Source organism: Mauremys reevesii, linkage group 10 (genome assembly GCF_016161935.1).
Source record: "Mauremys reevesii isolate NIE-2019 linkage group 10, ASM1616193v1, whole genome shotgun sequence".
In the NCBI taxonomy this organism is placed as follows: domain Eukaryota; kingdom Metazoa; phylum Chordata; order Testudines; family Geoemydidae; genus Mauremys; species Mauremys reevesii.
The window spans coordinates 33079995-33095687 of NC_052632.1; the positions used below are offsets into that span (position 1 = coordinate 33079995).

Consider the following 15693-nt stretch of genomic DNA (forward strand, 5'->3'; position numbering starts at 1 on the left):
GTTCTCAGGTAGTAAAGATGTTATGTTATCTGTTACATCTCCAGCAGTGCTGAAAAGATGCTGTGAACACACATGCTTAGCTGAATAACCCAGAAAATAAAAGTCCATCTTTAGTATTCTTCACACTGCCTAATATGTGTTTTACTGGCTTATGAGAATCAAGGAAGTTTAATACCAGTGGCTTCAAGCAATGGCCAAAACGTTCTAGGCATAAGAACATTATCTCTAATAAGCTTGATGAGTTACCCCGTTATCCGTAATAAACCTACCCTACACAGCTTGTGTGACTGAGCAAGGAAATCTGTTCTCTAGCAAATTTTCAGCACTGTGGGTTCTAGCATGGCTTTTAACATAAAGTGCTGCCCTCTTCTGGGAACTTGGCACTCTCGGGAGAGGGAGAATTTGTGACCCACTGGTAACACCAGCTGTCTAGGAACACTTCATTAATGAAAGGTACTAGTTGTGCACTCTGCCTTCCTTCGGCCATATCTGTCCCTCTATTGAGTGAAGCCAAAATAATGCGGTAAACCACATGGAAAGAAAAGTCAGACACTCGCTATGTTTTCCCTGCATTTGGAGGAGGGGACGGGGCAGCAGCCTTGGCTGGAGGGGGAAAATAGATGTTCTGTGTTGAATTGCATCATGCTGTATAAGTTACTGGTGCTCCATTTAGAATCCCCAATCTCCGTCTGCAATGTTAGCCAGCTCAGAGGGGCTACATGCAGGGTTGGAGCTGGTGGCATGACGGCTACGAGCCAGCTATGCTACTTGTGTTTATGCAGGGTGGAGTGATGGAGAGGCCTTGGAGCTGAGATTTGGTTGGTTAGTTTTCCCATGAATCTCAGCCTTTAAGAGGTTTTAGCTAACTGTGGCATCTTCTGCCCACCCTCGCCACCACAGGCCCCATCTCCCTAATAGAAAAGTGTAGCATAGTGGAAAACAACTGGAAATTGCTGATATTGCAGTGTAGATCTCTTCAAATTCGTGTGGGAATAGGGAATATAGCACATGGCTTGGAATTGCATATTATACATTCAGTACAGTTGTGGAATGATGGCAAACTGTAGTGTGCCTCTGCAGGCTGTATCTCTGCTATGAAAGCTTGGTCTTTGAGCAGTCTAATATGGCAGATCTGCTGCACACAGAGAGAGCTCCATAGTCTCTTGGTGTGTTGAAGTATGTTTCTTATTCTTTGTGAATTCTGAGGGTTTTTTTCCCGTGATGACTGTTCTTTTTGTATCACTTTTTGCTGATATGTGGATGGGTTGAATTGTTTAGGTGCTGCTGGGATCTGAGGTCTGTGTGAGAAGCTGTATTCCTCACCACAGGAACTTTGGTCATTTTATTTTAGATTGTTCAGTTAACATTCCAAAGATATTTGTACTTGGGTGAACGGAATACAAACCTTACAAAGTGCTATATTATAAATGTAAACAATAAAACATTTACAAATCAAATTACGTCACATTTCAGATCAAGTATATGTCCCATTTCATTTAAAATATCTGTCCTTTGGCTTAAGTAATGTCTGTAACACATTCTTGCTGATAATACTGTTCCCATAAATTTTCTTTCTTCTGTTGTAACTCTGCTAAGCTATATAAAATGTGGATATATCTATTAAACAACCTAAGCAATTCCTTCATTAACTCAGTAACTTCTAATGACTGCATTTAAACCCCAGTCTTTCTTACATTGATCACGCAGCTCAGAAAGCATTCTGCCTCATTCATTTGCTCTGGAGTGATAGTCCAGTTTGTATAAACATTAAACATCTTCTGTATAGTATCTATGCAAAGTTAACTTGCAGATATCGCATCCTTTACCAGATAATCTTTTTAATTCTGAATTCCATCTCTAGTGATCTGATGAAGATGAATACCAATCAGGAAAACTACACATTAGAAATTTTAGATTTTGGAGTATTAATAATTTTACTTCCAAAATATTTACTTGATGTTAGTTTTATTAAAACTAACTCTCTCTAGGGTAACAATTTGGAACCACTATTGTAACAGCAATGGATTGAAGGTTCCTTGCCTCTGCTTACACCTTGTGTGCATAGTTTTGCACAATAATTATTGTACCGTAACAAAAATTATTCTAAACATTTAGATAAAGCACTTAATTTTACCATGGATGATGTAAAAGTAATTGGAGGGGGAACCAAGCTGATCATCTTAAGAGTTCATAGACTGGCTTCAGCTTGATGCAGCACAGCAATAGTCTGCTCTAAATGTTCTGAGTCACAACTGCCTTCATTTTCCTGTGTTTGATTTCACAGCTCTGCCTTTCACTGCTGTTGTGGCAAAGCTAGGCAGTTTCTCAGTAATACTTGTTGTGACTCTGGTTTGGAGGAAATGGGTCTTGTTATGCTTGTTTGGGGATAAAGGAGGGATGGTTATTTAAGGTTTTAGTGTTTGTTCACTTTAACCTTGGCTGAGATTTTGTAGGAAGCTTGGTGTGCAGTGACTGCATTCTGTATTAGGCATGTCACCTTTCCTATGGGCATGTGCCAGCCGTATGCATTCTGTGCTCACTCAGCTAAACCACAGGTTTTCCAACTCTATGATGTGTTCCGTACTGTTGAGAGTTTTGCAGACACTGCCCCTTCTGTTCATGACTTTAGAAACCGCCACCCATCCCACTCAGTCACATAATATCCTGGTGGTAAATGCATCAGTTGCTTACATGGAATAGGAGAATAATATGTGATGGGTTTTTAGTTTATTAGTGAAACTTAAAGGACCAGAACTGCAGAGAATGCAGCTCTCTGCAGCCCATGGTTTGGGAACTTCTGTACTAATCCTACGAAGGGTTGTGTAGCTGTGATGACGTGTCACACGTATTGTGTGGCAGGATGTGTCCCCCCATTTCATATGGGGCTGGGTGCTTTGAATCTTATGAAGTATTCATACAGATTCCTGCTGACTTTCCTTGAATTATTACATCCTTTAGCTTACTGGTAACTTATAAAAACCTGCTTACCTGACTGCTGTTGGCTTCCTACAGCCTAGCTAGCAGTGAAGTACTGATTGCTTCTTGTGTGAGCAACATCTTTCTGCTACTGCTTCCACTGTACTTCAGAGACTCTAAAGCGCTTCCATGGTCAGTCGGGTGTCTGAGTCCAGATGTAACGAGAAGCATTGTGCCTCAAATGCATTTCTTCACTCAAATGTTGCAAGATTACCCAGAGTGGAGGTTGAAACCCCTCCATACAATTCTAAACACCGTTCCGTAGCCCAGCTTAGGGATGGGGGATACATCCCTGTTATTTCAAAGAGCTTGTGCCATTACTGCAGGAGGCTTGTGGAGAACACAGCCTGGGAATGAAACCCTTTACCTGAGAGAAGAGAGCCAGTTGACAGCTAGATGCCAAAAAAGTGTGGTGTAAAACCATGTTTTCCCAGTCCAGGATTCTAGTATGTTGTGCATCATTTATGATTGATCAGTTCAAACTGATGCAACTGTTCAAACTGCAAACCTGCTCAATGCAAACCACAGTTACTTCCAAGTCCAAATATGCCTCTCTCTCCCCCATGGATATGAATGCCACATCCCTTCTTAATATACCATGCAACAAACAAACCTATACAAATGGAGTGACAGACTGATAACCAATAACCCCAAAGGGGAAGGACGGGAGTGATTGTGCAACCTTGAGGGAAGGATCAAGAGAGAGCCACCTCTGTCTGCTACGATTCCCTTTTAGGTTGCTCCACGTTAGCCAGCCAATTCAAGCGCTTGAAAGAAGTGCTTGGCCTTAACCCCATAGGTTCACAACTGGTCAGCAGTTGCAGTGGCTTGGCACGCGTGTGACTCTGCCCAACCCTGCAATATGGGCTCGCCATGAAGGTCCAACCCTCCTTGCTGCACAGTAGTGAGAGTTACTGCCTGTCCCTTGTCAGAACTGCTCAAGAGGCAAGAATCAAGTACATGTACAGTTATTGCTCGGTGTCCAGCACTCCTTTGTATTGTTTTAAAAAACAAAGAATTTTGCTTTTAAATCTAAAGTCTTTATATATATATATATATAAAAAAGGACGAGAGGCGTGGGAAGTTTAGAATTCTGCCAATCGTACACATGTGCGTAACACAAGCTGTGTCTTTGAGATCATATTGCAGTCTGATCTAAACTAATTGCTTAGCTTGTCTAGACCAGTTCACTCCAGGTTTCCAGAGATGTGTGGCTAGTACAGCCAAAGTACTAGAAATTGCACAAACACGTGTATCCTATAAGATATTAAGTAACAGGCTATTCTTTTGGTTTGAATGTTGGGACTACTTTGAGCCAATATGTCAGAAATAAAGATGCAGTTTCTTTAAATTGTCTGAATATTTTTGTGTTAAGGGGATACCAGCAACAAGATGCCCATGAATTCATGCGTTACCTGTTGGACCATCTACATTTGGAACTCCAAGGAGGCTTTAATGGTGTTTCTCGCTCGGTAATTTTGCAAGAAAATTCAGGTCTCTCTGCAAGCAACAAATGTTGCATGTAAGATACTTGTTTTAATTACTTCAACAACTTACCATCATGGTGGGGCTCCATGCATGTATCAAAGTATCCCAGGAGAGTGAACTACCCTATGGCATCATTATTTTGTATATTTAAACAAATATCTAAAGAAATAAGCTGAAGTAGCATCACACTGTGGAGCCACTTAGTCAAAGCACCAAAGTCTTAGTGTGTCTTGGATCGATTTTTTTTCATAGTAGTTGTGTAGTTTTTGTATACAACTGTCTTGAGTTCAGGCTAAACAAAATTACACACTGATCAGTGGCATGTTAATTATAAATGGGCATCAGGTTTTTTGCATGAGTGGAACAGGAAGTGGCAGTACATTCAAGATTTGCCATAACTGGATTTTTTTTCTAGCAATACAACATTCTGTATTTGTATCTCACCTAAGAGATACCCTTGAAGCAGCTGCTGCTTTAATTTGCCTTTGATAATGTTGTAGGGTTTACCTGAAGTTTTCCTATCATTCCCTGTTTTGAAAGTGAAGCACTTTTGGGTGCCTTTAAAATCTTTTGGTCTGGAAATGCTGACACTTCCTGAATTATTTTTTCTAAGTGTGCTCTGCTAGGTTGAAAACAGCACTGAGACCAAAACATTTATTTTGCTTTAGGCAGGAATGTTAACAGTCAGTTCAGCCTGGATTTTGGTCACTGGGCAGACTCCCTATGTTAGGATTATCTGAGAGTTATGTCTGTCCTGATCTATGCAGGAAAAGGGATTACAAGTTAAACAGGCCTGAGCAGGGCAGGTGAGTACTGCATAGGCTTGATTACAGTATGTTACAAGTGTTCTGCGACCCACTTTTAGTTAACTCTGTAAATATAACTGTTGTGCCTGAAGTCACTGGTCTTACAGGGCTAGGAGTATGCTCTTTAGTATAAAATAACATTAGTCATTACATTTCTTGGTTCATGCAAAACATATGCACCACGATCAACTGTATCTAAAAACCCTGTTAGACTTGAATACAGAATGTTGCAGGGTTGGTTTTAGACTATCTGGCTGAAAATCTTGCAATCCTCAGCTGATCTGAGCCTGGAACTGAGGCTTGAACGGCAGCTTTGCCTGAAAAAAAAAGATTTGCCCCAATGAGACCAGTGTACAGATAGTGCTGTAAACTTGCCTTATATGAAATATTGAGAGTTTATTAATCAGGTCTGAAGGAGGTGGCTTGTAATCTCACAGTGCAGGTTTTCTGCAGCCTGGCACGTGGTTGGAAACCTGACAGTATAAACTAGCAAATTATTCTGGTTTCTTCTAATGTTAATTACTTTGAAATATTTGTTTTCATTAAGCATTAAGAACATGACAAAATGTGGCAGTGTTAGGCATTTACACTTGAATGTTTTAAAAGGTCAGTGTCCCCAGTTGTTACTTATTTCTGTTGTCCTTCGTCTTTCTCACTCACTTAGCTTCCAGGGCTAAGATCAGGAGAAAGCAGTGCTCCTGGCAGCTAGCCTGATGTTTTGTATCAGACAAGCACAAGTTGATTGGGTGGGTTTTTCCCTTGCCTCTTCATATAGTACTACATGATGGAAACACATCTCATGGTGCATATAGTAGAGCTGCTTTGGCCTGGTTGACTTAGCACTCTAGCTAAGAATCTTCTTCTATTTTGGAGCTTTTAAAACAAAAAGATTATAAGTGCCTTTTGAATGAACAAAGAAATGATGACACAATGTTTAGCATGTTTTTGCAATGAAAATGTCTTTTTGGAAGTGACTAAATGGGAGGAAACCTGCTTTAAAAAGCCCTAAAGATGTGCAGTAAAAAGTAGGGAGCAGGTTCAAAAAGAAAATACACCCTAGTTCACCTAGCTTGAGAGACAGCTGTCACATAGAAAACTTCTCTTAAAAATAATATCCGCATAATGTTAAAATCGTATGCGCTCTGAAGAGAATGAACTGTATATAAGCATAGCCTTTAAAAAGATTTGGGATGCTTATCTAGTTTTTCCATTGAAGATCTGTTTGTTATGAGTACCTGCATAGAGTATAGATTCCTGTTCCTTCTAGGTTTCCAATATCTTTGCTGTATTAACATTTGCTCCATGGAATCTAGTGATGAGTGAAAGGACCATGTAAATGAACCCAATCCCTGTTTGTTACACCCAGACCAAACTGCCTGATGGTTTTTGACATGTTATAAGCAATAAAATATTTCACATGCTAAAATGCAGCGTAAAACAGAAATTCTCATGAGTTTCTTTCCTTCATGGTGGTTTGTTTAGAAATGGAGCCTCTACTGTTGTCACAGCTATATTTGGAGGCATTCTTCAAAATGAAGTAAACTGCTTAATATGTGGAACTGAATCTAGAAAGTTTGATCCATTCCTAGGTAAGGTATCTTTCTCTTTCAAAGTATTGGCTACCACATTAAAGTTCTGAATCTTCTTATATCTGACAAATCTGTGATGGGGCTGTAAAATTTCAGTAAGAACTAAGTTTTTATTTTGATCTAAGAAATTCAATTGTATTTTTTTCTTTCCTAGACCTTTCACTAGATATTCCAAGTCAGTTCAGAAATAAACGTACTAAGAATCAAGAAAATGGACCAATGTGCACACTACGGGGTAAGAGTTCGTGGTGAGTGAAATCTTGGCCCCACTGAAATCAGTAGGTTTTCAACTGACTTCAGTGGAGCCAGGATTTCACCCAGAATGTTTGTAAATGTGATTACTGCAACCATATCCCACTCACTTCTTTATCTGGAACATGATAGCACCTTTGGGGAGAGGGAGATTTTATTTCTTGAGTTAGAGCCCAAAATTAACTATTTTCAGAATTACATGGATCCAGTTTAAGATTGACTTTCACTGAAGCAGAGAGATAAGGTTGAGAGAGAAGAAACCAAATTATTAGTGTACTATAAAATGGCTGGATTACAGGCCCTGGCTCCTGAATTCCTCTGTCTAGCACCAGCAGTGCAAGCATCACCCACCACCTCATCAGTGTGCTTCAGAAATGATCTGTAAGGGTTAGTGGGTCCATGTCTGTTCAGTCCTTGGCCTTTATGAAGAGAGTGCCTACAAAGAGTAACTGCCCACTAAAAACCAGCCAGAACTCATCTCTTGGTCTCTTATTAGTGCTTCTGAATTCTCTTCCTTCTAGATTGTCTTCGCAGTTTTACAGACTTGGAAGAACTTGATGAGACAGAGCTCTATATGTGCCACAAATGTAAAAAGAAACAGAAATCCACCAAAAAATTCTGGATTCAGAAACTACCAAAGGTTAGTGCAAATATGAGTGTCTGGTGAAACTTTAAAGGGAATTAATAACTTGACCAATAAACATATGTAACCATAATCAAAGTCTTAACCTAATGAACTCTGTCTTTCATGTTTAATACTATAGGTGCTATGCTTACACTTGAAACGATTTCACTGGACAGAATATCTGAGAAACAAGGTTGATACATATGTAGAATTTCCCCTCCGGGACCTAGACATGAAATGCTACTTGTTAGAGGTACAGAGACTCTTACTGATGTATACACTGGAAATTTGTTCTGTTTTATCATATGTTATGGAACATAGAAGGTGTCAGTTGACTTCTTAAAAGCTGTTTTCTCTACTTTGAACTGCAGCCGGAGAACAGTGGCCCAGAAAGCTGTCGATATGATCTTGCAGCTGTTGTTGTACATCATGGTTCAGGGTAAGTATGCTCAGTGAGTACCTGGGGTGAAGTACTGGCCTTATTGAAGGCAGCGACCAAATTCCTGTTGACTTCATTGAGGTCAGAACTTCACCCCTAATGTGCATGTTGGTTCTGTTAGCAGCTGTGCTAACATGGAAATAAAAAGCAGCTTTATATTCCAATGGGGACTTTTACCAAAAATGTTAATTGTTCAGTCTATCAGAGGTCTCCTGCTGTGAATCTCCACTCTTGTCTCCTGAGTAATAGGTGGAAATCTGAAACTTATTGAAAATGAAGGTAGTCCCTTTGCTTCTTTCAGATTGGAAAGTAAAGTCCTTCTGGAAAGTATTTAAGCTGAGAGAGAGGTCCGGTGGCCATAAAACCTGACATTTCACTTAGCCACCAACAAATAAATTTCAATGTTTGTTCTTTGTTTGTTCAACTTGAAAGCACATGCAGGTTTATGCAAAGGGAAAGTGCTCATCTAGAACAATGTAGACTTTAGACTGGCAGACTGACAGCAGTGGTCCTCTCCCACAGGAGTGAAGCTTCAAACTGAGAGCCAACTGGGATGCTCTGGAGTTGGACAGTAGTTGTATTTTGAATTAAAGATATTTTGCAGTCTTTGATCCTTTGAGAGTCAGGAGTAGTGACATGATGACTTTCTTCTTCCAGGATATTGTGTAATCACGTCCCAAGATTGAGGGATGGTAGGACAATTCTTTAGAAGAAACTACACTGTTTTCTAATAGTGAGAGTTCTTGCTGTTGTCACTAGAACTCACTGTTCTATCTCAGTTGAATTGAGGGTGTTTTCGGCAAACATGTATTTGAAAACGTTCACTCTAGCATGCTGCCTTTGTTGCGTTCTTCCAAAGATGAGTGGTCTGATATCTGAAGTAGGACTAAATCAAACGGTCTGACTTTCAAATGGAGTCTTCATTAGCACTACCACACAACACCCATGGCAGCTGCTTGAAAGCTCAGAGAAAACAAAACGTAGTTGTAGTGGACATCAGTGTAAACTGGACATGATTGGAATGAATTACGTGGGTGTGAACTATGATGATATATAAGATACAGCTGTTAGCCACGCAAGTGTGAGATGGCCTTGTCTTGAGGCAGCATGAGTAATGAAACTTGGCTGTTTTCTGGTTCTCAATTATATGTACAAGGATCCAAGACATGGGATCTGTATACAAACTTCAGTTAGTTTCCAACCTATGTTCATTGTGATGACACTTTCCCTGTGCGCTTGGTTTGAAATCATGGTAACTCAAACAGGATTCAGCTAGAACTAGTTGGAAGGAATTCTGAATATAAAATTAAATGACAGAACATGGTAAAACTCAAATTTTATTTCTGTTTGTAAGCTGCTGATTACTTTTATCTTAAATGCTACTGAACCTGATCTTACAGAGGCAAAACTTGCATTTAAGTTCACTGGGAGTTTTGCTTGCAAAAGGACTTGGGGGCTTGGATTATGTTAAAACTTAGATACCTTTTATGAAGTCCCAAAAAGGAAGCAATTGTCTGCATGTGGTTCGTATCAAATCTTGACACTATTAAAGATGCTTTTGCATGGAAAAATTTTTCTTACCCTTTTAATGCCTTTGGGTTTAAGCTAACAATTATGGAGGCTGTTCAGTTTCCCACCCCTCTAACCTGGGTGAAGCCTTGTGATATAGTTAATTAGTGCTTGCCGTGTTGTTGTCCTGTATAGCGCAGAATGAGGTGGTACATTTCCTTTTATTGATCCCACTTTGTCTCTCTCATTGCTTTCAGCGTTGGCTCTGGACATTACACAGCCTATGCAACTCATGAAGGTCGCTGGTTCCATTTCAATGACAGTACTGTAACTCTGACCGATGAGGAGACCGTGGTAAAGGCAAAGGCCTACATCCTCTTCTATGTGGACCGGCAGGCCAAATCTGGATCTGATAAACTTTAATACCTCCTTTTAATCCTCACTTATCAAGTCCTTCGGACAAAACATTTCCAATTCTCCATAAATACTTGATCCAAGACTATTAATTTCATTGTGCACTTTTCAACTTCCTCGTGTGGGTTTTAGTTTTGTTGTGTCAATGGTAGCTTGGACATTGACTTATTGAACTTGGACACAAACTAACTTTTTTTTTTTTAGTTCTACCAGAAAACCTCAGCAGATATTTTGATTTGCTGCTTTAGTTGTGATAACTCAATTTTTATATATATAGTTTCATGAACTACTTAGTTATTTGATTTTTATATTAATGTTTTCAGTTCTCACTTTCTAAAGGCACATTTACATCAGAGAAGCTTTGTATCCTCTTTATAAGCAAGAGAAACGTGTTCCTGATTATGAAGAGCAATAGAATTTCATGCTGCTCTCACAGCTGTTATGTAGATAAGATTGAATCACTTTTAAATCAAGGAATTGCTTGCACATACTGTTTGCCCCAGTGCAAGAAACTTAACAGTGACCTCTGAACAATCACTCTTTGCCTGCAGAAGAGATGAGATGTGGCATCATTAAGTAGAATGGGTAATTGCTGCTATCAGTGTGTATCAAGGCTGCTGTCTTTCAGGACTCCTTGTAAATAAATAGTTGATTCAGTTGTATTTGTACTGCAAATTCAAGTGTTTCTCATTTGTACTTTTTCCCCTACAAAAGAGACATTTAAATTATTACCCTAATCATATACGTGTCTTTATACGTGTCTTGGGATTTTAATTTACTTTTTTTAAACTGAAATGGAATTGCTAGGGTGACGTCTCAATTTTTAGCATTTATCCCAAAGTTTGATGCAAGTACTTGCTTCTGAAGCTAGCAGGCTCCACGGGATTGGGCCACTGTCCCTTTTATATCCTAAAATGAGAGTTCAATGTGGGGGCTTCACACAGGAGAGGTTTTTGTCTCAATATAACTCCCATTTGCCCACATCCCCTTTCAGTGTGATTAAAAACCACCAGTCTGTGTTTAGGACTGAAAGGCAGGTTTGTTCTGGGTTTGGAGATAGACTTTGCATGGCATGTTGTTATACCTAATCCAGACTCAGGCTCAAACTGGTAGGGAAGATGCATTTAAATCTATATGCAGGGATATTACAGTTCATGCAAATTGTGGAGCTAATACTGCCCCTGTAGGTGAGCACATACCCTCACTAACTGCAGTATTTAATTAGCAGTGCAACATTTCTCATGGTCTCTTGACCAAAAGAAGAGGCAAGATATTATTTCTGAAGTTGAAATGTAAGACATCTGTTTATATTAAACCTCTTATCAGCTTAGTGGAAGAAGAATTCAGTGTTAGCAGCTGGAATTTCAGCTGTTCTGGTACTGCTGAGAGAGAAGAGCCCAGTATAGATTGAATGATACTGAACTCCCCTTTCCCTCCTCTTCTGTTTGTCTACTGCCTTTCACCACACTCCCATAATCTCAAAAGTTTTTGTGGGAAGGCTGGAGCTCTCTGCCTGCCAAGTCAGCTATCCCACCAGACCCCTCTTACTAGTGAGATATTCCCAAGAGTTTACAAACAGGTGTGTTTGTATTTAGCTGAGTAAAAACATCTGCCTTCCCCTGGTTGCATCTCCTTGAAGGGCCACATTAGTCAGCAGGTAGATGTAGAATGCATTTCAGTATTAGTTGACTAAGCACCAGCGCTCCTGACTGGGGGAGCCTGACAATTGCAAAAAAAAAAAAAAAAAAAGTTTGAATTACCTGTTTGATCCGTCTCAGATGTCGTTTAAAAAGAAATTGGCTTTGTATAAAAGTGCAGAAATGTTCAATATTGCTAAATTGTGTATGAAAATATGTAAACTATACACTTACCTAAACCTAATAGTGACTATCACTTGATATGTTAAGTGGCAGATATACCAGGATGTCTTTATTTTGTTGTTGAACAATAAATAGATTATTCATTGCTTCAAACTGTAGCCATCAGCTTGTTACCTACTGTTTTCGGACCTCTGCAGCTAGAGCGTATGTTCTGATCAGAACCAGCAGCTGTTATCACATTTAAACATAATAAAAAAGTAATTGGCAGAATTCATATTATTTTTTCACCACTGATGGCAATTCAGGATGTAATTTTGGGGATTAAACCGTAGGCCATTGGCACTTGAGCCAGCACTAAAATTGCTCTAGAATTTGTTTAATATATGTGTTGAGAATAACAATCATGACATGATCTGGTCGATTTATTTAACTTGCAGTGAATTTAGTGCATATTGTTCAGCCACCCAGTGATGTAAATGTGCCTTTCTGTATTTTTAGGAAGTTCATAAACTTCATCAACATTATTCCCTTTATTTTAAAGGCGATTATTTCTCTCTTAAGTCATCAACTTTTTTTGCCCAAATATTGTCTTACACTTTTCCTCTCAGTACCATTTTCCATGTATCATAAGTGAATTGTCTTAGCCAATGGCATACATCATATTCTGTTTAGGACGTGGCCATCAGAACATCGTGTACTTGTCCCATAGCCATATGCGTCTATGGGACAAGTACACTGTAAATCCTTTCCTAATGTAGCGTACTCCCACTGCAAACACAGATGGACAGTAGAAACAATTTTTTGTGGCAACACAAGTATTTCTCTTCCTGGTGGAGAACTTTCCTTATCCACTGTATTCTAGTCAGTGCCCCCCCACCCCAAAAAAAGGCAACTGAGCACTGAACCAGTAACCTATACTGTACCTAGCTTAGTATTAAATTTTTAACCTTACATATGTATCCTCTATTTATCTACTTTTTTTGAGCAGGGTGGGGGAAAAGGACATTTTAAGCCCAATCAGTTTCTTTTGTTGTTCACTGCTGGTCTGATTTGCTTTCTGCAAGCACATGGTTTTTGCAGTTCAGGCACTTGGCCAGTATTCTACACCAAAAGAAAAAGGTTGTCCTTGGGGTGTCGCTTATTGTTTAAAGTTGCGTCTACAACTGGAAATGCAGTTTATGTAAAACAATGGGGGAATTCCCAGTTGTTCATCCCTGCTTCGGCAGACTGCATGGTGATTGATCCCATACAGTAAGGAGGTGAGCTCCTACAAGGAGTACAGTCAAAGGTGCTTTTCCCAGTGATCATTGATGTCATGTGGAGTGGGATTAAATCTTTTTCTTGATGGTGCAGGCACTGTGGCCCTGTATCAAAAGCAGAAAGCCATTTGTAAGACTTGCTGAATGGATGGAAAGCATGACACTTGTTCAAAAGTTTGCCTAATGCTGTTTCATTTCTGATGTGTCTGTCTCTTACTAATGAGGTAATCAGCACCTTGAAAACTCTCATTCCATTGTGCTTTAGAATATCCTCAAGTACTGTAGTGCCATAGATGTAATTGTTTACCATTAAAATCTAATGTGTAAGTTTCTGTGAGGACCATTGACTGTGCATTAATGGGGTGAATGCAAGTAACAACTCAATCATAAAATGTTTTTATGGAAGATGTGCCATTAAAGGCTCTCTTTAGAATGTGAAAAACTTACGATCCTGCCCCAGGTTCTCAGCATATTATTACTCTGTGTGAGTAAAACTGCTTTTTAGACTCTTGTGCAGGGGCAATGGAATCAGCTGCTTTACCTTCGGAGAAATAGCTGATGACAAAAGCATTTTTTTCAAAACTTCTTGAGAAAGGTCTATTTGCTGTTTAGCCTCTAACTTGGGATGTGTCATGTTTACAGTGCACTTAACTTCCACTGGGCATATACATTTACACCAAAAGTAATACTCCATGTGCATGGCCCTGACCGTACACAGTTCTGCATAGAGTTATCACAAAAGCAAAAACGCTTTATCAGCAGGTGCTATTTGTTCACAAGTAAAAGCAATGTGTGGGGCAACATTCCTCTCCCCTTTCCTTAACTACTGTTACATCTTTGCCACCTATTCTGTGGTTTTACAGTCATATCCTTTTCTTACCAGTTGCGGGGGGAAAGCCCCCTTCTCACCCACCCTGAGCACCTGGCTCATGCTATGAAACAGGAATTATATACAAAGGCCTATATACAAATACTTTATCTTCACAACAGAAATTAACAATTGCTTGCGAAGAGGCCACTGTCACCCCCAAGCTGCCCCTTTCTCAAGCTATTGTCTTTAATATACACACAACAAAAAAGCCCAGTGCATGAGGCACAGAAGCTTTGAGGCCTGGCCTATGCTAAAAGTTGTCACCCTCCCACAGCACTTGTGGAAATTCCACACCCCTCCATGGCAACTTAACCCCAGCTGTAGACAGCAGTAGTCAGACGAAGACGGGGTGTAGACAAGGCCTAAGAACAGATTGAAATCCATAGCCTAAGTCATGAAAGATCCTGACAGAAAGCGACAATTTCAAGGTGCCTCTAGGGAAAGGAGGAAAGTGTTAAATGCAACTTCAGTAGCATCACTTTCACTGGTAAACTAAGTTCAATCCAAAGTGTAACTGTAGCCATAAGTTTAATAGGCACTAATATTTACTCTGTGCAAACTGACAATTTAAGTTTAGCAGAGCGGTGTTAGAGGAGAAGAAGTAATTTATAATGGATTGAGATTGGCAATTTTGGAGAGCTAGCTGAAACTCCACAATATATTTATTGTAGCCTCTAACTTAGTCCTTTTCTATGGCCTTGCCCCTGAAAACAGTCTTACCAGCTACCTGTTTTTCAAATGTCACTTCTCTCTTGTGAGCGCTGCAGTAATTCAGGACAACGCATTACAGAATCAGGTGTTAAATTGGTCTCCACAAGAGGCTCAAAGTGCCTTTCCTAATCAATTGTTGCTGGCAAAATATTGTAAATGCAGGTGGCACTACAGGGCCTCCCAGTTAGTGACTGGTCATTGTGTCTCTGTTCAGCATATTCCTTTCCAAATCTAACCATAGATATTATTGTCCCACAATCCTTTTGCACAAGCCAACAGGGGCTTGGAGCTAGTGCCTGCTTAATTAGTGCACCATTGCCAAACATGGTGGTAATGAGACCATTTTTGCTGCTCTGTCCCTTTGCTCCACTGTCAGAGATGTGCAGACTTAGCTCTACCATCAGAAGGGGCTTGTTATTTTCATGCACCATTGTCTACCCTGCATGTAGAACCTTGTGGGGAATAATGCATGAACAGTGCTACCACGCTTAGGCCTTTTCTCCATTGTTTCAGTAGCTAGGTGTTCAAGCCTTTTTATTCCAAAAGCACTAAGTGATCACTGACATAATGGCCTCCAAGTATTTGTGAGCAAACTCCAAGGAAGCAAAGAACTTAATTAGCAGAAGTATTGTAAGGACATTTCTGATGACTAGCAGGAAAACCTTAACACCGCCTCATTCATTTTGCGCTGGGAAAGTCTCCTAAATGATGTGGGAAGAGGCTCCAGTGCTGGATGTCTTTAAAAGCCAACTGGCCCATGTACTTATAAATACACTGGAAGAAACAATCCTGCATTGAGAGAGACATAGGATGTTTTTCTTCTAACAGCTACAGTTGTGTGTAATCACACTGATTCCCTCTGTTCGTTCTTCCCCACCTCACACACCTCTTTTCAAAGACCTTTTGTGCTATACAAGTGAAAAAGATCTTGTTT

General features: G+C 39.8%; 1 protein-coding gene across 2 annotated transcripts in view; it reads left to right on the forward strand.

The window, feature by feature from the left end:
- USP3 (ubiquitin specific peptidase 3) overlaps positions 1 to 13509 on the forward strand; it is a 60778-nt gene extending 47269 nt beyond the window's left edge. For both annotated transcript variants that reach the window (XM_039490224.1, XM_039490225.1), the window contains exons 9-15: positions 4352 to 4498; positions 6753 to 6859; positions 7014 to 7094; positions 7633 to 7751; positions 7876 to 7989; positions 8108 to 8175; positions 9942 to 13509. In XM_039490224.1, the coding sequence (XP_039346158.1) occupies positions 4352 to 4498; positions 6753 to 6859; positions 7014 to 7094; positions 7633 to 7751; positions 7876 to 7989; positions 8108 to 8175; positions 9942 to 10107 (802 nt within the window). In that variant the 3' untranslated portion in view covers positions 10108 to 13509. The remainder of the gene's footprint in view (positions 1 to 4351; positions 4499 to 6752; positions 6860 to 7013; positions 7095 to 7632; positions 7752 to 7875; positions 7990 to 8107; positions 8176 to 9941) is intronic.
- Positions 13510 to 15693: the final 2184 nt, after the last annotated feature.